General features: G+C 39.7%; 1 protein-coding gene across 1 annotated transcript in view; it reads left to right on the top strand.

Annotated features, from left to right (window-relative positions):
• SLC6A18 (solute carrier family 6 member 18) overlaps positions 1 to 17,101 on the top strand; it is a 37,025-nt gene extending 19,924 nt beyond the window's left edge. Inside the window, exons 8-12 of the mRNA XM_001369306.5 lie at positions 3,122 to 3,278; positions 6,054 to 6,258; positions 7,086 to 7,245; positions 9,031 to 9,193; positions 15,690 to 17,101. Coding sequence (XP_001369343.2) covers positions 3,122 to 3,278; positions 6,054 to 6,258; positions 7,086 to 7,245; positions 9,031 to 9,193; positions 15,690 to 15,884 — 880 coding nt within the window. The 3' untranslated portion in view covers positions 15,885 to 17,101. The remainder of the gene's footprint in view (positions 1 to 3,121; positions 3,279 to 6,053; positions 6,259 to 7,085; positions 7,246 to 9,030; positions 9,194 to 15,689) is intronic.
• Positions 17,102 to 17,975: the final 874 nt, after the last annotated feature.

The raw sequence follows: 17,975 nt of genomic DNA, 5'->3' as shown, positions 1-17,975 counted from the left end.
TCCAGGAATTGGAGAATGACAAGTAACAAATATTGTTAGTTACTCTGCCTAATTTCTCCTGTTTCATCAGAGGTGAAGCCAGGAAGCCAGATTACTCTAACCTTCACAAAAACAGCTACATTGAAAAAACTAGAATTTTACAATTGTAACAAAAGGTAGGCAACAAGGAAACCAAGTTAGTATGTGTCTTTTATGTACTTGTTCAAGTGTGTTATGTCTTGGGTTGTCAATTTCCAAGTTAATACACTTAACTAAGGAGAAAACGACTATTTCCCAATGTTATAGCAGTAGGCAGAAAACTCTAAATAAGACAGAGTAAAATACTTCCCAATAAATTTTGAGAGGGCAGCTGGGTGGCTCAGTGGATGGAGAGTCAAGCCTAGAGATGGGAGGTCCTGGGTTCAAATGTGGTCTCAGCCACTTCCCAGCTGTGTGACCCTGGGCAAGTCACTTAACCCCCATTGCCTAGTCCTTACCGCTCTTCTGCCTTGGAACCAATACACAGTATTGATTCTAAGGTGGAAGATAAAGTTTTTAAAAATAAGTAAACAAACAAAGAAATAAAGAAATCAATTAATTAATTTTGATAGGCGCCAGGTGTTAACTTGGAAATAACTCAGAACTACCAAAGTAGTCAGAAAAACCAAAGTTTTTAATCAGGAATAGGGATAGGTCCAATATTTGGCTGCCAAACAGAGCCCAGCACCAAAACCTACACAGGACCTTACACCCTGGGGACTCTGGGGACATATCCCTGGGAGAAGACACCGAGCTATACGAAGACTCCAATGAGGGTCAGAACTTGGGGGTCTTTCTTACCCTCTTGGTATGGCAAGGCTGCATAGACAAACTGCAAGCAGGCTGCAAAGAGGTCTGCAGCCAGCCTCAGGGGGATCAGGGTGCTGTCAACCACAGCAGTTACAAAGGGAAGGGTCACACCAAGAACTGGGCTTCCTGAGAGGACTTTAACATAAGAGCAGCCTCTAAAACAAATAAAGGTGCTCAACAATGTGACTATGTCCACAGATCCCACCCACACTAGCGTCCCCAAACAGTTTTAAAGCCTAAAGTTCAAACCCAAACAAGTGTTTTGTGTGCCTAGTATTGGGGTTTCTGCAAATTGAGGCATCCAAATTTCTCCCCGACAGGAGAAAAGAAACATGTAAAAGAAATCTCTTAACCAAATTACTAAGAGATTGATTTATTGTACATCCCCAGCACAAACTGGAAACTAGAGCAGGACAATTAGGGTTTTATCCTTTGATGTTGTTATATTGTTGTTTACTTGTTCCAGGCATGCTTAACCCTTTATGGCCTCATTTGGGTTTTCCCCAGCAAAGATATTGGAGTGGTTTGCCATTTCCTTCTCCAAATGAGGAGACTGAGGCAGAGTCAAGTGACTTGCCCAGGGTCACCCAGCTAGTAAATGTCTGAGATCAGATTTGAACTGAAGAAGATGCATCTCCCTGACTCCAGGCCCAGAACTCTATGCATTATACCACCTGGCTCTCCCAGTTTTAGCTTAAGACAATGAAATTTTGAGCTCAATGGCATCCCTTAGGCTCAGCTAGCAACATAGAAACTGCTGAGCTTAAAACCAAGTTAGCACCAATAATCAGTCAAAATAAGAAGCTACTGATTGGCTGCTTCCTTCCTCTTCCCAGAAACGACATCCCAGGTAAGTCCATCCCATCCCAGACTACTCCTAGCATCCTCAGCAGTGGCCTTATGGGACTTTAAAGGTATTTTCTCTCACAGGTGCAATTTTTCTTTAATAAATTTTATTCTCTATTACAAATAGGTTTGTTTTTGTTCTGGACTGCAAAATAGGAATCTCTTATATTTACATACATAGGTATACAATGAATTATGGCAAGGGTACAGATGCTAGAAACTCCCCTATATATGCTCATTAAGAGCATTTGCTTTAAGAAGTGGATATGACAGGGGTAGCGAGGTGGTTCAGTGGACAAAAGCCAGAGCTACTGATGAGATGTCCTGGGTTCAGACACTTCCTAGATGTGTGACCCTGGGCAAGTCACTTAACCCCTATTGTCTAGCCCTTACCACTCTTCTGCCTTGGAACCAACACACAGTATTGTTTCTAAGACAGAAGGTGAGGATTTAAAAAAAAAAGGGGGGGGGGGAGTTGGTAGGAGGACACATTTTGCTTTTCTTTCATCTGCTTACCCTAGCACCCAGATGACTAGTCTGAGCTCTGTTCAAATGTAGATTGGCCATACAGACTCATCGGGACTCCTAGAAGCTTTTTCCTCCCCTTTTCCTCCTCTTTTTCTCTCTACTTTGTTTTCTTCATTTTCAGCCTCATCGCTAGGAATCCCTGGGTTATGTGTGGCAATCACCATTACTCCTCTGGGTAGCCCGCAGAGACCCCTGAAGACCAGGAAGAACTTACAATCTTGTCTTAGCTCACAGTTTCCACCTTCTTCTTCCCCCCTCCTAGAAAGAACTGCTCTCCAGTGCCAAGAGACTGGCTAGATTGTGCTGCGCCATTTCCCATTTCCTCCGCTCTGCCCTAGGGGCTGAGGATAGAATGGCTTTCTAACCATGGAATTTCAGGCATTGTGATAAGTCGGAGGGTGAGAGCTTGACCTGTTTCCCAGAACCCACCCCAAATACCCTCAGTGTTTGCAAAGGCTTATTGGCTCTGCTCTTCCTGTCCGGTGGACTTACAACGTGATAATTCAAAGGAAGGTGGCACTATCTTTAGCATGACCTCCATGACCGCTTTATCTGCCCCATCAGAGTTCAATGCCCTCAGAAAAACCTACCTCAGCAAAGTAGTTATTGGATTACATGGTTAAGGCAGGTTTCCTCTACATGTGACACAGAGAGAGGATCAGGAAATCAAGTCAGGGAGCCCCTCCCCCGAAAAGACCCCGAAGCCCCCTCCCCTTTGTTGGTGCCTCGCAGTCAGATCTAAAATTACTTAAAGGACCTGGAGGAACTGAACCCCATCTTGGAAAACTTTCCCTCATTGTTATTTCTTGGAACACGATGCACCCTCCCACCGGACCGCATTATGGCACTTGTTGGGAGGCTTCTGAATTTGGGGACCCAGGAAAATGCTCACCGAGTCATCTGCTCCTCTCTCCACCAGAAACATCCTCAGCATCATCAACGAGTTTGATTTTCCAGACCAAAGCATCCAGAGGGATGACTATGCAGCCTGCTTCGCACACCTGAATTCCACTCAGCCGGACAGGATGGCGCATCTCCAGCTGAGGAGCTGTCACCTGCAGGACTTTCTGGACAAGGTAGTGAGGCGCAGACCAGGCGCCGGGTCCAGCAAGAAGCAGGATGGCTCAGGGGAAAGAGCGTGGGATTAGCAGGGAATCAGGCTGACTGCTGATGCGGGTCTGGCTGAGCTGTCTCTGAACCCCTGGTTCCTCGAGAAGCCATCAAATGAGGGAGATGGACTAGATGATCTCAGGTTCATGTAGGCTCCAATTCCCATGGCCCTAAGGATATCCACATTCATTTGGCCTTAACAAGTACTGGCTCTTTCCTTTATTTATTTTTTTGTTTTAATCCTTACTTTCTGTCTTAGAGTCAATACTGTGCATTGTTCCAAGGCAGAAACACAGTAAGGGCTAGGAAATGGGGGTCAAGTGACTTGCCCAGGGTCACACAGCTTGGAAGTATCTGACCCCAGGTTTGAATCCAGGACCTCCCGTCTCTAGGCCTGACTCTCAATCCACTGAGCCACCCTAGTTGTCTTCCAAGTACTATTTCTTTTTAGAAGGAACCTCAGTGGCCAAATAATTTAACCTATAGATTTTTTTTAAATGCTGGGTCTGGAATCAGGAAAACTCATCTTCCTGAGTTCAAATTTTATAATTAATTTTATAATATATATATATACTATAAATAACATATAGTAGAGATAATTTATATATAATTTTATACATAAATATATTATATATAATATTTATAATTGCATACATAAATACATATAATGTAGTATATAATTTATATATAAGTAACATAATTATATAAAATAGATATTATAGATAACATAATTTTATAAATACATATATAGTATGTATAATTTATATATAAATATAGAGTATATATAACATACATAATTTTATACATAAATATATTATATATAACATATAATTGTATACATACATATAATATAGTTTATGATTTATATAAATATATAATAGATAACATAATTTTATAAATACATATATAGTATATACAATTTATATATAAATATATAGTATATATAACATAATTTATACATAAATATATAATATATAATTATATACATAAAACATATAATATGGTATATGATTTATATATGATTATACATAAATATATGTTATGGGTAACAATTTTATACATAAATATATATAGTATATGTAATTTATACATAAATATATAATATACATAACTTAATACATAAATACATATAATATATCATATATATAATTTATATATAATTGCATACATAAATATATGTAATTTTATACTATTACTAGCTCTATGACCCTGAGCAAGTCACTTAGTTCTGCCTCAGTTTCCTCATCTGTAAAATGATCTGAAGAAAGAAATGGCAGACCACTCTACTACCTCTACCAAGAAAACCCCAAATGGAGTGATGATGAAGACAAGACTGAAATGACTGAAAAATAATTCTCATGGGGACATACAAGCTTGTTCCACTTTTGAATAGTTCTAATCAGTCCAAAAGAATTCATTAAGCACTAGCTATGTCCCAGGCGCTGTGCTTCTTAGTCCTTAGAAGTTTCTCCTTACTTGAAACATAAATTTATCTCATTGAAACTCTCACCTAGTGGGCAGCTGGGTGGCTCAGTGGATTGAGAGTCAGGTCCAGAGACGGGAGGTCCTGGGTTCAAATCTGACCTCAGACACTTCCCAGCTGTGTGATCCTGGGCAAGTCACTTGACCCCCATTGCCTAGCCCTTACCTCTCTCCTGCCTTATACAGGCTGGATTCTAAGACAGAAGGTAAGGATTACTAAAAAAGAAAAAGGGAAAAAAAAGAAACTTCCACCGATTGCTCCTGGTTCTTCCCTTGAAGGGCCAATAAAACAAATCTAAACGTCACGTTCTGCTTAGCCCCAGATGGTAGGCCTTAGATCAATGGTTGGCATTTGCAAAAGGGCAAAATTTGCCATAAAACTTCAATGACAGCCATTAACTTATCACAGACAGAAAAGGAGGATAAAGGTAGGGTTTTTCTCCTTGCAGTGTTTGCTGTGCTTCCTAGGAGATCCATATAAATATTAGTTCTCATTGCAGAATAAATAGTGAGGCAGGGAAGCAGGCTTTCCGGTGGGAAGAGGGGTGAGACTTCTCCTGATTGGCCCCAGAGGGAAGACCTGGGAATAATGGATAGAGAGTGCGGCAGGGGAAATTTAGGCTTGGTGAAAGGAAGAATTCCTAGCAATTGGCAGTATTCAGAGGGGGCAGCTAGATGGCCCAGGAGACGGAGAGTCAGGCCCAGAGCTGGGAGGTCCTGGGTTCAAATCTGGCCTCAGACACTTCCTAACTGTGTGACCCTGGGCAAGTCACTTGACCCCCATTCCTAGTGCTTACTGCTCTTCTGCCTTGGAACTGATCTACAATATTGATTCTAAAATGGAAGGTAAGGGTTAAAAAAAATTTTTTTAAGTATACAGAAAGTTGAATTGGTTACCTCAAGAGGCAGTAGGCTTCCACTCACAGAAGGTCTTTTAGCTAAAGCCTCTTTGCTCATTTTTTTTTTCTTAATAAACCCTTACCTTCTGTCTTGGAGTCAATACTATGAATTGGTTCGAAGATTAGAAAAGTGGTAAGGATTAGGCAATGGGCATCAAGTGACTTGCCCAGGGTCACACAGCTGGGAAGTGTCTGAGGTCAGATTTGAACCCAGGACCTCCCATCTCTAAGCCTGTCTTTGGTCATATTTTAAGAAGTATTCTTATCCAGATTTGGACTGTAATGTAACTGTGAACCCAAGTTTCTGCACCCCAGGGCTTGGCACGGTTGTGTCTGAGCATACGCATGTGTGTTCCCCAGAGCGCCTCTGGTACTGGCCTGGCCTTTATCGTCTTCACTGAGGCCATCGTCCACATGCCCGGCTCTCCTGGATGGGCCGTGCTGTTCTTTGGAATGCTCTTTTCCTTGGGTCTGACTTCCATGTTTGGGAATATGGAAGGAGTGCTGACACCGATCCTAGATTTGCACATTCTGCCCAGGTCAGTCCCCAAGGAATTTATAACAGGTAAGTGAAGAATTAGGTTATTCTTAAAATAATCTTAATGATTCACCTGTTTGATTCTCCCTCTTCCCCACCAAATTACTTCTGAGCAGCCCCTCTTTGCTCCCCCCTGCTCGCCGAGCTCCTCTAAGGAACAGATTTAATATGTTATAACCATTTTAGGGTCTCTTGGAGGGTTTTTCACCAATTTAGAAAGGGTGGCCCAACGAGCTTCTGTGTGCACTTCCAAGTTTGGGATTCTCAAGCCATCTCCAAAAGCACTTGAAGTAGGAAAAAAAGAATTAAAAGTCTTCTTCTCCCCACTCATCCAGCCCAATTGTGGCTAAGTCGTCCTCTGAATCAAGGCCATGCCTTCCCATCTGTTCAGTATTTGGGCCCTGGGGAGTAGAGAAGATGGGAAGAACAGGGAAAAGCAGGAGAGAAGGGAGGGGAGAGGAGGGAATGGAAAGAAAAGAAAGACAAGGCAACGCAAGGGAAAAGGCTTTAAAGAGGGCAAACTACTTCCTAAGGATCAGAGCTACCCAAAGTAGAATGGCCAACCTTCCTTCCTTCTGGAGGCAGTAGACTCCTGCTCTTTTGGGGTCTTTAAGGCAAGTCTTCAAGCACCTAATGACCACTTGTCTTGGGTGCTGTAGTGATGATTCTTTCTTGGAATATTGCCTGAAGCTCCTTCCTCTTCTGAAATCTGGGGTTTGGTGGAAAGTGGTTTTTATATGTTTGCAAGGAGCAAAAAAGCATAGCTGCTACTGCCCTTAGATACCATCTCCCCTCCCCTTTCTTCTTCCCTTCATTTCTACCAACCAATATAATTTTTTCCTCCTTTTTTTAAGGTGTGATATGCCTAGTCTGCTGCCTTTCTGCTCTTTGTTTCACACTACAATCTGGCAGTTACTGGCTTGAAATCTTTGACAAATATGCAGCTTCCTTGAACCTATTAGTTTTTGCCTTCTTTGAAGTTATTGGAGTAATTTACGTTTATGGATTGAAAAGGTAATGTTAGCCTGACTTGTTCTTTCTTCTTCTGGGGCCTGTGGATTCTCATGATTCTCAATTATGTTTGAAGAGGATCAGATAGTAGATCTACCAGCCAAATACCTGCCCTCTTCCCTCTGGTAAAGGAGAAGCCCAGCTCCTTTCCTGGTTGCCTGCGAGAGTGAGTCAATTAGAAGTAACTCTAAAGGCTTCTTTGAGACCCCAAGGTATGCCCATGAAACAGAAAGACCCAAAGGAATTCCTCTAGCACATTAAATGGATTTTTTGTTGATCTATAGGGAAAAAAATGTCCGACAACTTCACAGGACAAGAAGGCATGGATGGATTTTGATTGATCCCAGTGGAAGGAATGGTGGAAGTATTACCATCCCTAAGGTCTCAGACCTATTAAGATATTGCAATCTATAAGTAAAATAAGTTTTTTAATGGCAGAAACAATCAAGAACAGAAGAGGCAGAATAGCACAGTAAATAAAGAACTAATTTTCCAGGCCAGAAACCTGAGTTCAAGTCCTCTCTTTGACACATCTTGGATGTGTGACCCTGGAAAAAGCACTTAACTTTTTAGTGCCCTAGGAAATTCTTGAAGTCTATATAAAGAGAAGATGTCAACCTACAATAGTAGAGGGGGATTTCTTCATCCAGGAGTTCTCTAGACCAGTAAAATCATAGATCTGGTCCCTGTCCCTACTCAGAAACATTAATGCAAGGCCTGGGGCTATCTACAGTACCATTCTAGAACATGAGTGAATGCCAGACTATGCTTTTATTACTACATACCTAAGGAATCCTATTTTGTCCAGTTATGCATGACCGGAGCCAATATGGAAAGGAAAGGGTATATCTCAAGCTGGATACAGACCATCTATTAAACAGTCTTGCAAGAAAGAGTTAATATTATTTAAAATGTCATTTCGTTCCCTCGGTTTGTGATTTCAACAAGAAAATATGCAGAACATAAAGCAGCAGAGGGTTTCTCTTAAAAAACAAAAATCAGAGCAGAGATTAAGACAGTCATTCAATAAGACTGCATCTTGTTTGTTTTGTTTTCAATTGTTTAACTGTCTGAAGAGTGGTTTTAGGAAAACTTGGAAGGAACGAAACAGAGATATAAACAGCCCATTTCTGTCTTTTTTATTCTAATACTTGAAAGGTCCATGAGTTCAATGGTCAAGTATTCCCTCCACCACTTGGCACATCCCCTCCCCACTTAGCAGAAGGTTTCATGAGTGAGTGAAGTCAAGCCACTCATCTGCTGGTGCTCAAACATCTGACATGGAGTCTTTATGAACCTAGCATGGCTACTCCTTGTAGAATACATATCTTATCACTGGGTCTGAATTTGAAGACATTCCATCTTGATAGGGCTTGCTGAAGTATTCCATTTCCTCCCTAGAAAATGCTTTTTAGTACATAATCTGATCATTTCATAGCCTATTTCTTAGAGTCCAATAAAATGTGCTTTTTATCTATGACACGTAAGCATCACTGATCCAGTAATGATATTAAAAGAGAGAAGGAAGATAAGCAGCTAGAGGTATTTGTCACTCAGAACTGCCCAGCTGGAACTTGGAGAATTTTTCAAAATAAATACACAGGAGTCATTTGGTGGGGTTTATTGGAATCCGGGGTTCATTCTTTGCCAGTAAAGCAGGATCGAAAGATAGCCATCACAATCAGAAAAGAGTGTTCTGCTTAGAGAGACTAAGTGAGGAAACTTCAAAGTCAGGGCAAGGGCAGGAGAGATGGCACAAGAATGTGAGCTGTTCTGTTCACATGACAGGTTCTGTGATGACGTGGAATGGATGACGGGAAGACGACCCAACCTCTACTGGCAGATGACATGGAAAATCATCAGTCCTCTACTGCTACTGATCATCTTTGTATCTTACATCATCTTAATAACACAAAAGCAGCCAACGTATGAATCCTGGAACCCACAATATGTAGGTCTCTTTGAGAAATTCAGGGAGTCTCACTCATTTATCCCTATAGGTCCAACAAGGAACCACATTTATCAAATCTCTAGAATCAGTTCAAACTTGGGGCTGTGATATTTTTAGACCAAAAATTTGCCTCCAGAGCCTCAAAAATCCAGAAATCTATAAATTGAATAACCCCCACCTAAATAATCACCAGCAGCATCAAGATCCTGATCTCATAAGATGCCTCTTCCTCCCCAAATCTTAATTTTCTAAAACTTGAGTATAACATATAATTATGCTTTTAATTAAGAGAATGACAAGGGAAAAGAAGGCAGTAATGCTAAAAACAAAATGTCTTTCGTTGAATGGAAAGAAATCTAAAAAACTTTCATAATAAGCATAAATTATATGTTGATTTAATATAAATATTATCAGGATTTAGTTTTCCTTTCAAATGTGGTACAATGGATAAGGTGCTAGAGTTGCATTTGGATAACTAGGTTCAAGTTCTGAATCTCTTGTGTGACTTTAGAACAGACACTGAATCTCTTTGGACCTCATTTTTCTACTGTATAAAATGAGGGGAACAATCTCTGAAGTTTTTTCTAAATCTATGATCTCGTGATCTCATTTTAGGGGTGTGCCTTCTATTTAGACAAAGAAAGTAAAAATAACATTATATAGCACATTCAACTTTTCTTTTTTTTAATTGAACTTAAACATCAAAAAGATAGCATTTTTATGGACATTTCCATATATATGCAGCAGGACACAAAAAGAAGATTGTATAAGAGACCTTTTCTCTATTTTATACCACTTGCTTTATTATATTCCAATAATTACTTTCAAAACTGTCCTGCTTGTCACAACCCCCAATTATGAGAAATAGCAAGTTTTGCTCCTTTCTTCTGCCTTTCTGCATTAGCATCTTCCTTCTTTTACCCTCCTCTTTTTCCTCTTAAGACCTTCATAACAGAATCAATCCAACCTTGGGTCATCTTTCTTTCTTATTTAATGTTTTAAATCATCTTTGAAATAGTAAGGTTCTGAAATAACACATTTCGTTTCCCCCATTAGAATTTTAACAGTACCACATCATAAAGTCCCTTCCAATTGCTCAAATAATTTTACCTTTTGAAGTTTCTCTTGATTCTTGTGTTTTGATTCCAAAGTTCCTACTTCTGATTTTTTCATCACAAATGCTTATAAGTCTTCTATTCTAGAGGTGTTACACTGCCCCTCCAAATTCCCAAATGCCCTGAGCCAGATTAAAGGGTAACTGGGAAATGCTTAACAAAATAAATACAAATATGACATAATGTAAATAATGTTAATTTATGATTTTCCAAGTCAATTTTCAGTCTGCAAGGATTAATTTCTATTTGAATTTGATAATACAGCTTTATTCCATTGAAAGCAGATTTTCCCTCCCTATCAAAGATTATACTCAGTTTTGCAGGTAATTAATTTTTGATAGAGGTAAGCCCATATCTTTTGCCTTTTGGGATACTATATTTCAAGATCCCTTCTCACTTATAATAGAAACTATAGGTCTTGTGTGGTCTTAACTGCAATTTCTTGTTACTTTAATTGCTTCTTTCTGGAGATTTGTAGAATATCCAGGAAGCTCTGGATTTGGACTATGAGATTTCTAGGATCTTTTAAGATTCCTTTCAGGAAGCAATTATTATTTGAATGAATTCTTTTTGGCTTTCCTTTGCCTTCTGGTTCTAGTAGATCTAGCCAATTTTTATTTGTAATTTCTTAAAATATAACACACACATTTTTAACATGATTTTTAGGGAGTCTAGTGGCTCTTAAATCATCTCTTCTTGAACTACTTTTGAGGTCTGTTGCTTCTAAAATCAGATATCCTATGGCTAGATGTTGCAATGGATCGAGTGCTCTAGAGCCTGGAGTCAGGAAGATCAGGATTCAAATACAGTCTCAGAAACTTATTAACTCTGTGACCATGGGCAAGTCACTTGACCTCAGTTTACTCGATTGTTAAATGTAGATAATAATAGCATCTACCTCTGAGAGTTATGAGGATCATTTGAAATAAAGTTCTTAAGCACATTGAAATAAAGTTCTTAAGCACACTATATAAATGCTCCCTTTTCTTCCCTTATTCTCCTTTTATTTTAAAAATCTTTTGACTTAGTCTAATATTGCTTGCCATTTCATGGAGTCATTGAATTCTGTTTGCTCTATTCTGATTTTCAGGAAATCTGTTAGTTGGAAGGGGTGTACCACTTTCTGGTCCAAGCTCCTTATTCTCCTTACAATTCTTCCTTCCTTCCTTCCTTCCTTCTTTCCTTCTTTCCTTCCTTCCTTCCTTCCTTCCTTTTTCTTTTTTTTTCTTCCTTCCTTCCTTTTTTCTTCATCTCTCTTCTTCCTCCCTTCCTCCCTCCCTCCCTCCCTCCCTTCCTTTTCTTTCTTTCTTTCTTTCTTTCTTTCTTTCTTTCTTTCTTTCTTTCTTTCTTTCTTTCTTTCTTTCTTTCTTTCTTTCTTTCTTTCTTTCTTTCTTTCTTTCTTTCTTTCTTTCTTTCTTTCTTTCTTTCTTTCTTTCTTTCTTTCTTCAAATCAATCTGATTTCAAGTCCCCTCTTTGACACAATCAACATTTATTAAGCACCTACTACATTCCAGGGACTGGGCTAAGTCCTATTATGAAAAAGTCAATTTTTCCTTTGAGTCCCTGCCTGTAGTTACTACAGCTTCCTTCTCTCCTGCTAGGCTGGAATGGGAGGCTGCTTTGGATGTATAATGATTCTTTATAGAAGTTTATAGAAGTTCTTGTGCTTGTTAATCTCTCTAGCTTTAGATCCCAAGTTGGAGCTTTGGGCCACGGGCAGGTTTTGCCTCCATTCTGTGCTTTGGAGCAAATTAGTGGGTCCTGCTTGGCCTCCTCTTGAGTCACCTAGAGATATTGTATTGACCTCCACTTCTCTAGGTTAGGACCTCCTGGGTCTTTAAGGTGCAAAGTGATGAATCTTTAGGGTCTTCTATGGCATCTAAGGAAAGGATTCTTGGACCTCAGAGACATCTGGGTACTAGCATGCCACACTGGCCACAACTAGTCAGGAATTCTTCAGAGTGTCCACTAAGGTTTTCTTTTTTTTTTAACCCTTATCTTCTATTTTAGGATTAATACTGTGTATTGGTTCCAAGGCAGAAGAGCAGTAAGGGCTGTAATAGATGCTATTACAAGGGTATTTATGGTAATGAGGACAAGGGCACAGGAAGCTGGCTAGGGCAAAGGCCAGGCCTTGTACTCCTTCCCCCACCCCACTTCCTGTCTCCCTCAGCAGACTTCAAATGTCTTCTCTCTGGATGGTAAGATTTAAGAGGAGTTTCAAAGAATGATTTCACAATCTGTGGTCTTACTAAAAGGGATTTTATTCTTAGAATAAAGGAAGGAAGGAAGTTTCCTGTACTTTGAAGGATTCTCTCAAGGTGTTGAATTCAGGAAACAGGGTTGATTTTCTATGGGGAGATATGGATAACAACTAACAAGATTCTTCAGAGCTAAGCTCCCAATCTTCGTAGTATTTCAGGCAACAGGTAAACAGAAGTTCAAAAGAAGTTTGTCTGGCAGCCTCTTCCCAACCCTCAGCCAGGAAGAAATGTCCCAGTTCCCCTTCTGGGTTTCTTTTCTGGACAGATTCTTTTGGAATCTTCTTTCTCTCTGTTTGATTGACAGTTCATTCAGCATTCCATTTCTTGCTTCTTCTTGCAAAAGCTATCTTGTGCTATAACCTTTCCTTTCACAGTGCTAGTCAATAGAGCCCAAGTGACTTGCCCAGGGTTACACAATTAGGAATTACCTGAGGCCAGATTTGACTCCAAGACCTCTGGTCTCTAGGTCTGGCTCTCTATTCACTGAGCCACTTAGCTGTCCCTCACTGAGGTTTTCTAGTTCTCAGAGAACTCTCCACTCTCACAGCCTCTGCATTGAGATCCTGCAGGTTACAGGCATCACTGGGCATGCTGGAAGGCTGCAAGCTTATCCTGGCCCTTCCTTGTTGGTGGCCCCCCTTTTCCTATTGTTCAGATGTGGCTGGATGGCTTTTTTGCATAGTTCTGAGATGAAAGAAGTCACTTACTAATCCTACTTTGGTCTGCTAAGTTTTTTGCAGTTTTTGAGGGAATAGTTGTTGGGGTAGCTCCTCTACCTCCTGTCCTTCAGGCAAACATCTTAGTAGAAGTTGTGAACTTTTTTTTGTTTTCCTAACAACAGTCATTTCTCTCTCTCTCTCTCTCTCTCTCTCTCTCTCTCTCTCTCTCTCTCTCTCTCTCTCTCTCTCTCTCTCTCTCTCTCTCTTTCTCTCTCTCTCTCTCCCATCCCCCTTCCTATTAAAAAAGGAAGAAAAACAAAACCCTCATGACAAGCAAAACAAATTCCCACATACACCATGTCCAAAAGTAGGTCTCATTTTGCATCTTTAGCCTAGCACCACCCAGTCAGCAGGCAGGAATCATAGTCAGTCATTTCATTGATCTCAATTTTTACAAAGCTGTTATCATGGTATAAAGTGTCATCCTGATTCTACTCCCTTCGCTCTACATCAGTCCAGACAGTCTTCTCACACTTCTTGCATATGATACTTTCCAAAGAAGTTCCACACGCACCACGGCCTCACGTGATATACTCTTGTGAAGGACGCTGTGAAGCAGGGTGAGCGAGATACTATTTCACTATGAGAATCTTCATCTTTAATAGCTTAGAATCTGAAGTAAGTGAATGTCCTTCACTGAGGAGGATTGCAGCCCCTCTCCATCAGTTCCAAAAGACTATTTCATGAGTTACTGTGGACAGAATGTTATCACCTACTGACCAATCAGCTTTTCAGAGAGACTTAGAGTCTGTTCCCAAGTCCATGACTCAGAGCTTTAAAAGCTGATTATTGAGGTCCACCAGAGATTGGCCTCCATTGGCAGAAGCTTCAAGAATCTAGGACCATTTCCATCCTATAAGAATAGGACTTAAATGCAGGGTAGGAATTATTATTGTCCCCGTTTTACAGCAAATGAAACACAAATATTAGCTCACCTAAAGTCACAGGATCACAGGATTACAGAGCTAGTGCCAAAAGGGACCTTAGAGATGATTTAGTCCAAGCCCTTCACTGTCCTGAGACGAAGAGAGAGGTAGAGAGGTAAGTGACTCTGTCAAGGTCACACTGGTATAAATGACAGAAGCAGGATCTGAAGCCAGGACTTCAATTCGGATCTTTGGACTTCAAATCCATCCTGGGCCATTTCAGAACCCAATAATGTAAAGGTCATAAGGTTTGTAATAAGAGAAAGGAAAGGAACCCTAGACATTCAAATCTGTCATTTTCCCTCCAGGCTGGAGACTCAAAATTTATAAACTTAAGAGTGGCATGGTGGCATGGGCCTGCAAATTCCCAGAACCATATTAAAGTGTAACTGGGAAATATTTAGCAAAATAAATGAAAATACAAGATAGATATAGGCAATTTGTGGTTTTCTAATGTCAGTTCATGGTTGGCAGGGATCTGTTTCTATCTAATCTTTATATCACTGGTCTAGACCATGCTGCAACTCAAAATAATATACTATAACTATATGGCACTGCATGCTTTTAGAGTGTTTTTAATATGGACATGACTCATCTAACACTGCTAATTGGTTCCCCCAAAACCACAAGGTTAAATAAAATAATTACAGCGGTAGATGTAGTCACCAGAATGATGTTTAATTAATTAATGCTTAATAGTTATAGGTGAATTTTAAAACTTGTGCTGAGTTTCAACGATAATTTACCAATAACATAATTGTCAAACAACTTTGTTTAGGAAAACCTAAATAATATTCTGAGGACATTATCTCATTTAATCTATGTTAATTTGAGATCCTAATTTAGTTCTCAAGAATCTGATGCTACCTTTTTTTTTTAAACCGTTATCTTCTGTCTTGGAATCAACATGATTCTAAGACAGAACAGTAAGGGCTAGGCACTTAGCATTAAGTGATTTGCTCAGGGTTACACAGCCAGGAAGTATCTGAGGTCAGATTTGAACCCAGGACCTGGCTCTGAATCCACTGAGCCCCCTGGCTTCCCCTGAACCTGATGGTATCTTAACTGTAATAAGGTCCTTACCTCCCTTGTCTCTCAAATGAAGCTGCTTATGTTTCAAGGAAAGCATCCTATGGAGCCAGGGATCTTACCTGTACATTTCTCATTAATGCACAGAAGTACACACTTTTCTTTTTCTTGTAATTTAGTTAGGATTCTAAGCTCATTGACCCCAGGAAGGAGGGAGGCGGAATTTCCTCCTGCAGCTAGTTCAAAGTCACTAAATGTTATAAGTTGAATTGCTCCCTTGGCGAGAGGAGCTCTTCTCACTCCAAATCTTACTGCCAATGATTCTCATTCAAAAGAACTCAAAATAAGGATGCCAATGCGACCAGCCCCTGCCACCTCCCCTGGTGAGGCTCTCACTGTGGGCACGCCAACAGTAAACTTTGTGCTTGTTTTATTCCAACAGGATGATTTCCCAGTCAAGCAGGAGAAATTCTACCCTGGCTGGGTGCAAGGCATCTGCGTGATGCTGTCACTACTTCCTTGCATTTGGATACCTGGAATGGCACTTTTTCAGCTAATCAACAGGAGGCAAGGAAAGGGGAAGAATCCATGGTCAGAACCTTATAGTGACAAACCCTATGAGCCTGTGCAGGACTAAATGGGCGCTTCTATGTAAAAGGACAAGGAAATGGGGGAAGTCATGTAAAAAATTGTGAGTTTGGGCTGTCAGGGCTGTTCTGTCACTTGGACAAGGAGGGCAATATTTGCTGTCAGTATAAAGAGTAGTTCATTCAGTTGTTATCAATGACAACATTCTTTCTCCTAGTCCCCGAACACTCCACTCTTCAGTTTTCCATTACTTACTAGTCAATAAGTATATTTCCCATTTGGGTGTCAATAATAGAGTGCTGCCATGACTGGAGTCAGGACGACTCATTGTCCTGAATTCAAATCTTCCCTCAGATATTTGCTAAACAAGAATATAAATCTTGTAACCATGGAAAAATATTCTAAATTAATTAATTTTTAAAAATAAAATGGAAACATCAAAGTTAGCCTTGAAATTTAAAAAAAAAAAAGTCAAGTCATGAATTCAGGACCAGAAGACTGTATTTCTGGTCTTTGTTCAGCTACTATTTAGTTATGCGACTTTGTCCAAGACATCTTGCCTCATTTTTCTGATCTAAAAAATAAAAAGATTAAACAAAGGGAACTTAAAAAAACAAGTCACTTAACCCTATGCCTCAGTTTCCTCATCTGTAAAATGAGCTGGGAAAAGAAATGACAAACCACTTTAGTATCTTTGCCAAGAAAACTGAAAATGGAGTTATGAAGAGTGGGAGATGACTGAACAATGTACACCAGAGGAAAGCATCCTGGCTAATAGGAGAAATGGACTCAGCCTATTCCCAATGTGTCACAAGATGGACTATTTCAAGTGCTGTCTGCTGTTCCAAGGACAAGAATCAAGAACTTCCTATCCATACTGGCTGCCCACTCTCATGCTCTCCTCTCCACCCACCCAGTCACTCACACATCACTCATGCCTACCTTGTTTTCTATTCGTTTTACTATGACTGGTTCCACCTCACTCCTGGTTCCTCCTTATGAGCCGTCTACTTACCCTATGTTCCAAATTAAGCTCTCTCCCCTTTTCTGGATCTACTTTATAGGTCTGCAATTACACCAGTATACGCTCCAACAACAACAACAAAATTGAAAAGAAAATGTCTACTAAGAAGTTCAATGGTGAGAATGCCGCTGTGCTAAATATATAAATCAACATAATATTTAAGGATGACAAAAGGGCAACTAAGGATCAGTCCTCTTGCTAATCTTTAAGCCACTTCTCATGATTAAATTTGATTTAAGCAATATAGTGATTTGTCTGTTCTCTAAAGGCAGAGGCCACTGGAACCTCTGAAATTATGGAGGCTCTCAAACCATTGGGTAAACCAAGGTAAAACACCATCTATGCCACCTTTGAATCTATTCACTACTAGAGTCTAACTCTTAGATTGTCTACATAAGATAAAATTGTATCTCTAAAGGCATCCTGGATCACATTTACAAAAGACGAAATTGTATCTCTAGAGGCATCTTAGATTAACTCTATGTAAAATTGTATCTCTAGAGGCATCTTAGATTAACTCTATGTAAAATTGTATCTCTAGAGGCATCTTAGATCATGTCTACATAAGACAAAATTGTATCTCTAGAGGCATCCTGGATCACATTTACAAAAGACAAAATTGTATATCTAGAGGCATCTTAGATCACGTCTACATAAGATAAAATTGTATATCTAGAGGCATCTTAGATCACATCTACATAAGACAAAATTGTATCTCTAGAAGCATCTTAGATCACATCTAGGTAAGATAAAATTGCATCTCTAGAGGTATCTTAGATCACATCTATGTAAAATTATATCTCTAGAGGCATCTTAGATCACGTCTACATAAGACAAAATTGTATCTCTAGAGGCATCCTGGATCACATTTACAAAAGACAAAATTGTATATCTAGAGGCATCTTAGATCACGTCTACATAAGATAAAATTGTATATCTAGAGGCATTTTAGATCACGTCTACATAAGACAAAATTGTATCTCTAGAAGCATCTTAGATCACATCTAGGTAAGATAAAATTGCATCTCTAGAGATCTTAGATCACGTCTATGTAAAATTATATCTCTAGAGGCATTTTAGATTACATCTACATAAAATTGTATCTCTAGAAGCATC

The sequence above is a fragment of the Monodelphis domestica genome, chromosome 3 (genome assembly GCF_027887165.1).
Source record: "Monodelphis domestica isolate mMonDom1 chromosome 3, mMonDom1.pri, whole genome shotgun sequence".
Lineage (NCBI taxonomy): Eukaryota > Metazoa > Chordata > Mammalia > Didelphimorphia > Didelphidae > Monodelphis > Monodelphis domestica.
Note: the sequence above shows the minus strand (reverse complement) of the source record. Positions and strands in the feature narration are given on the sequence as shown.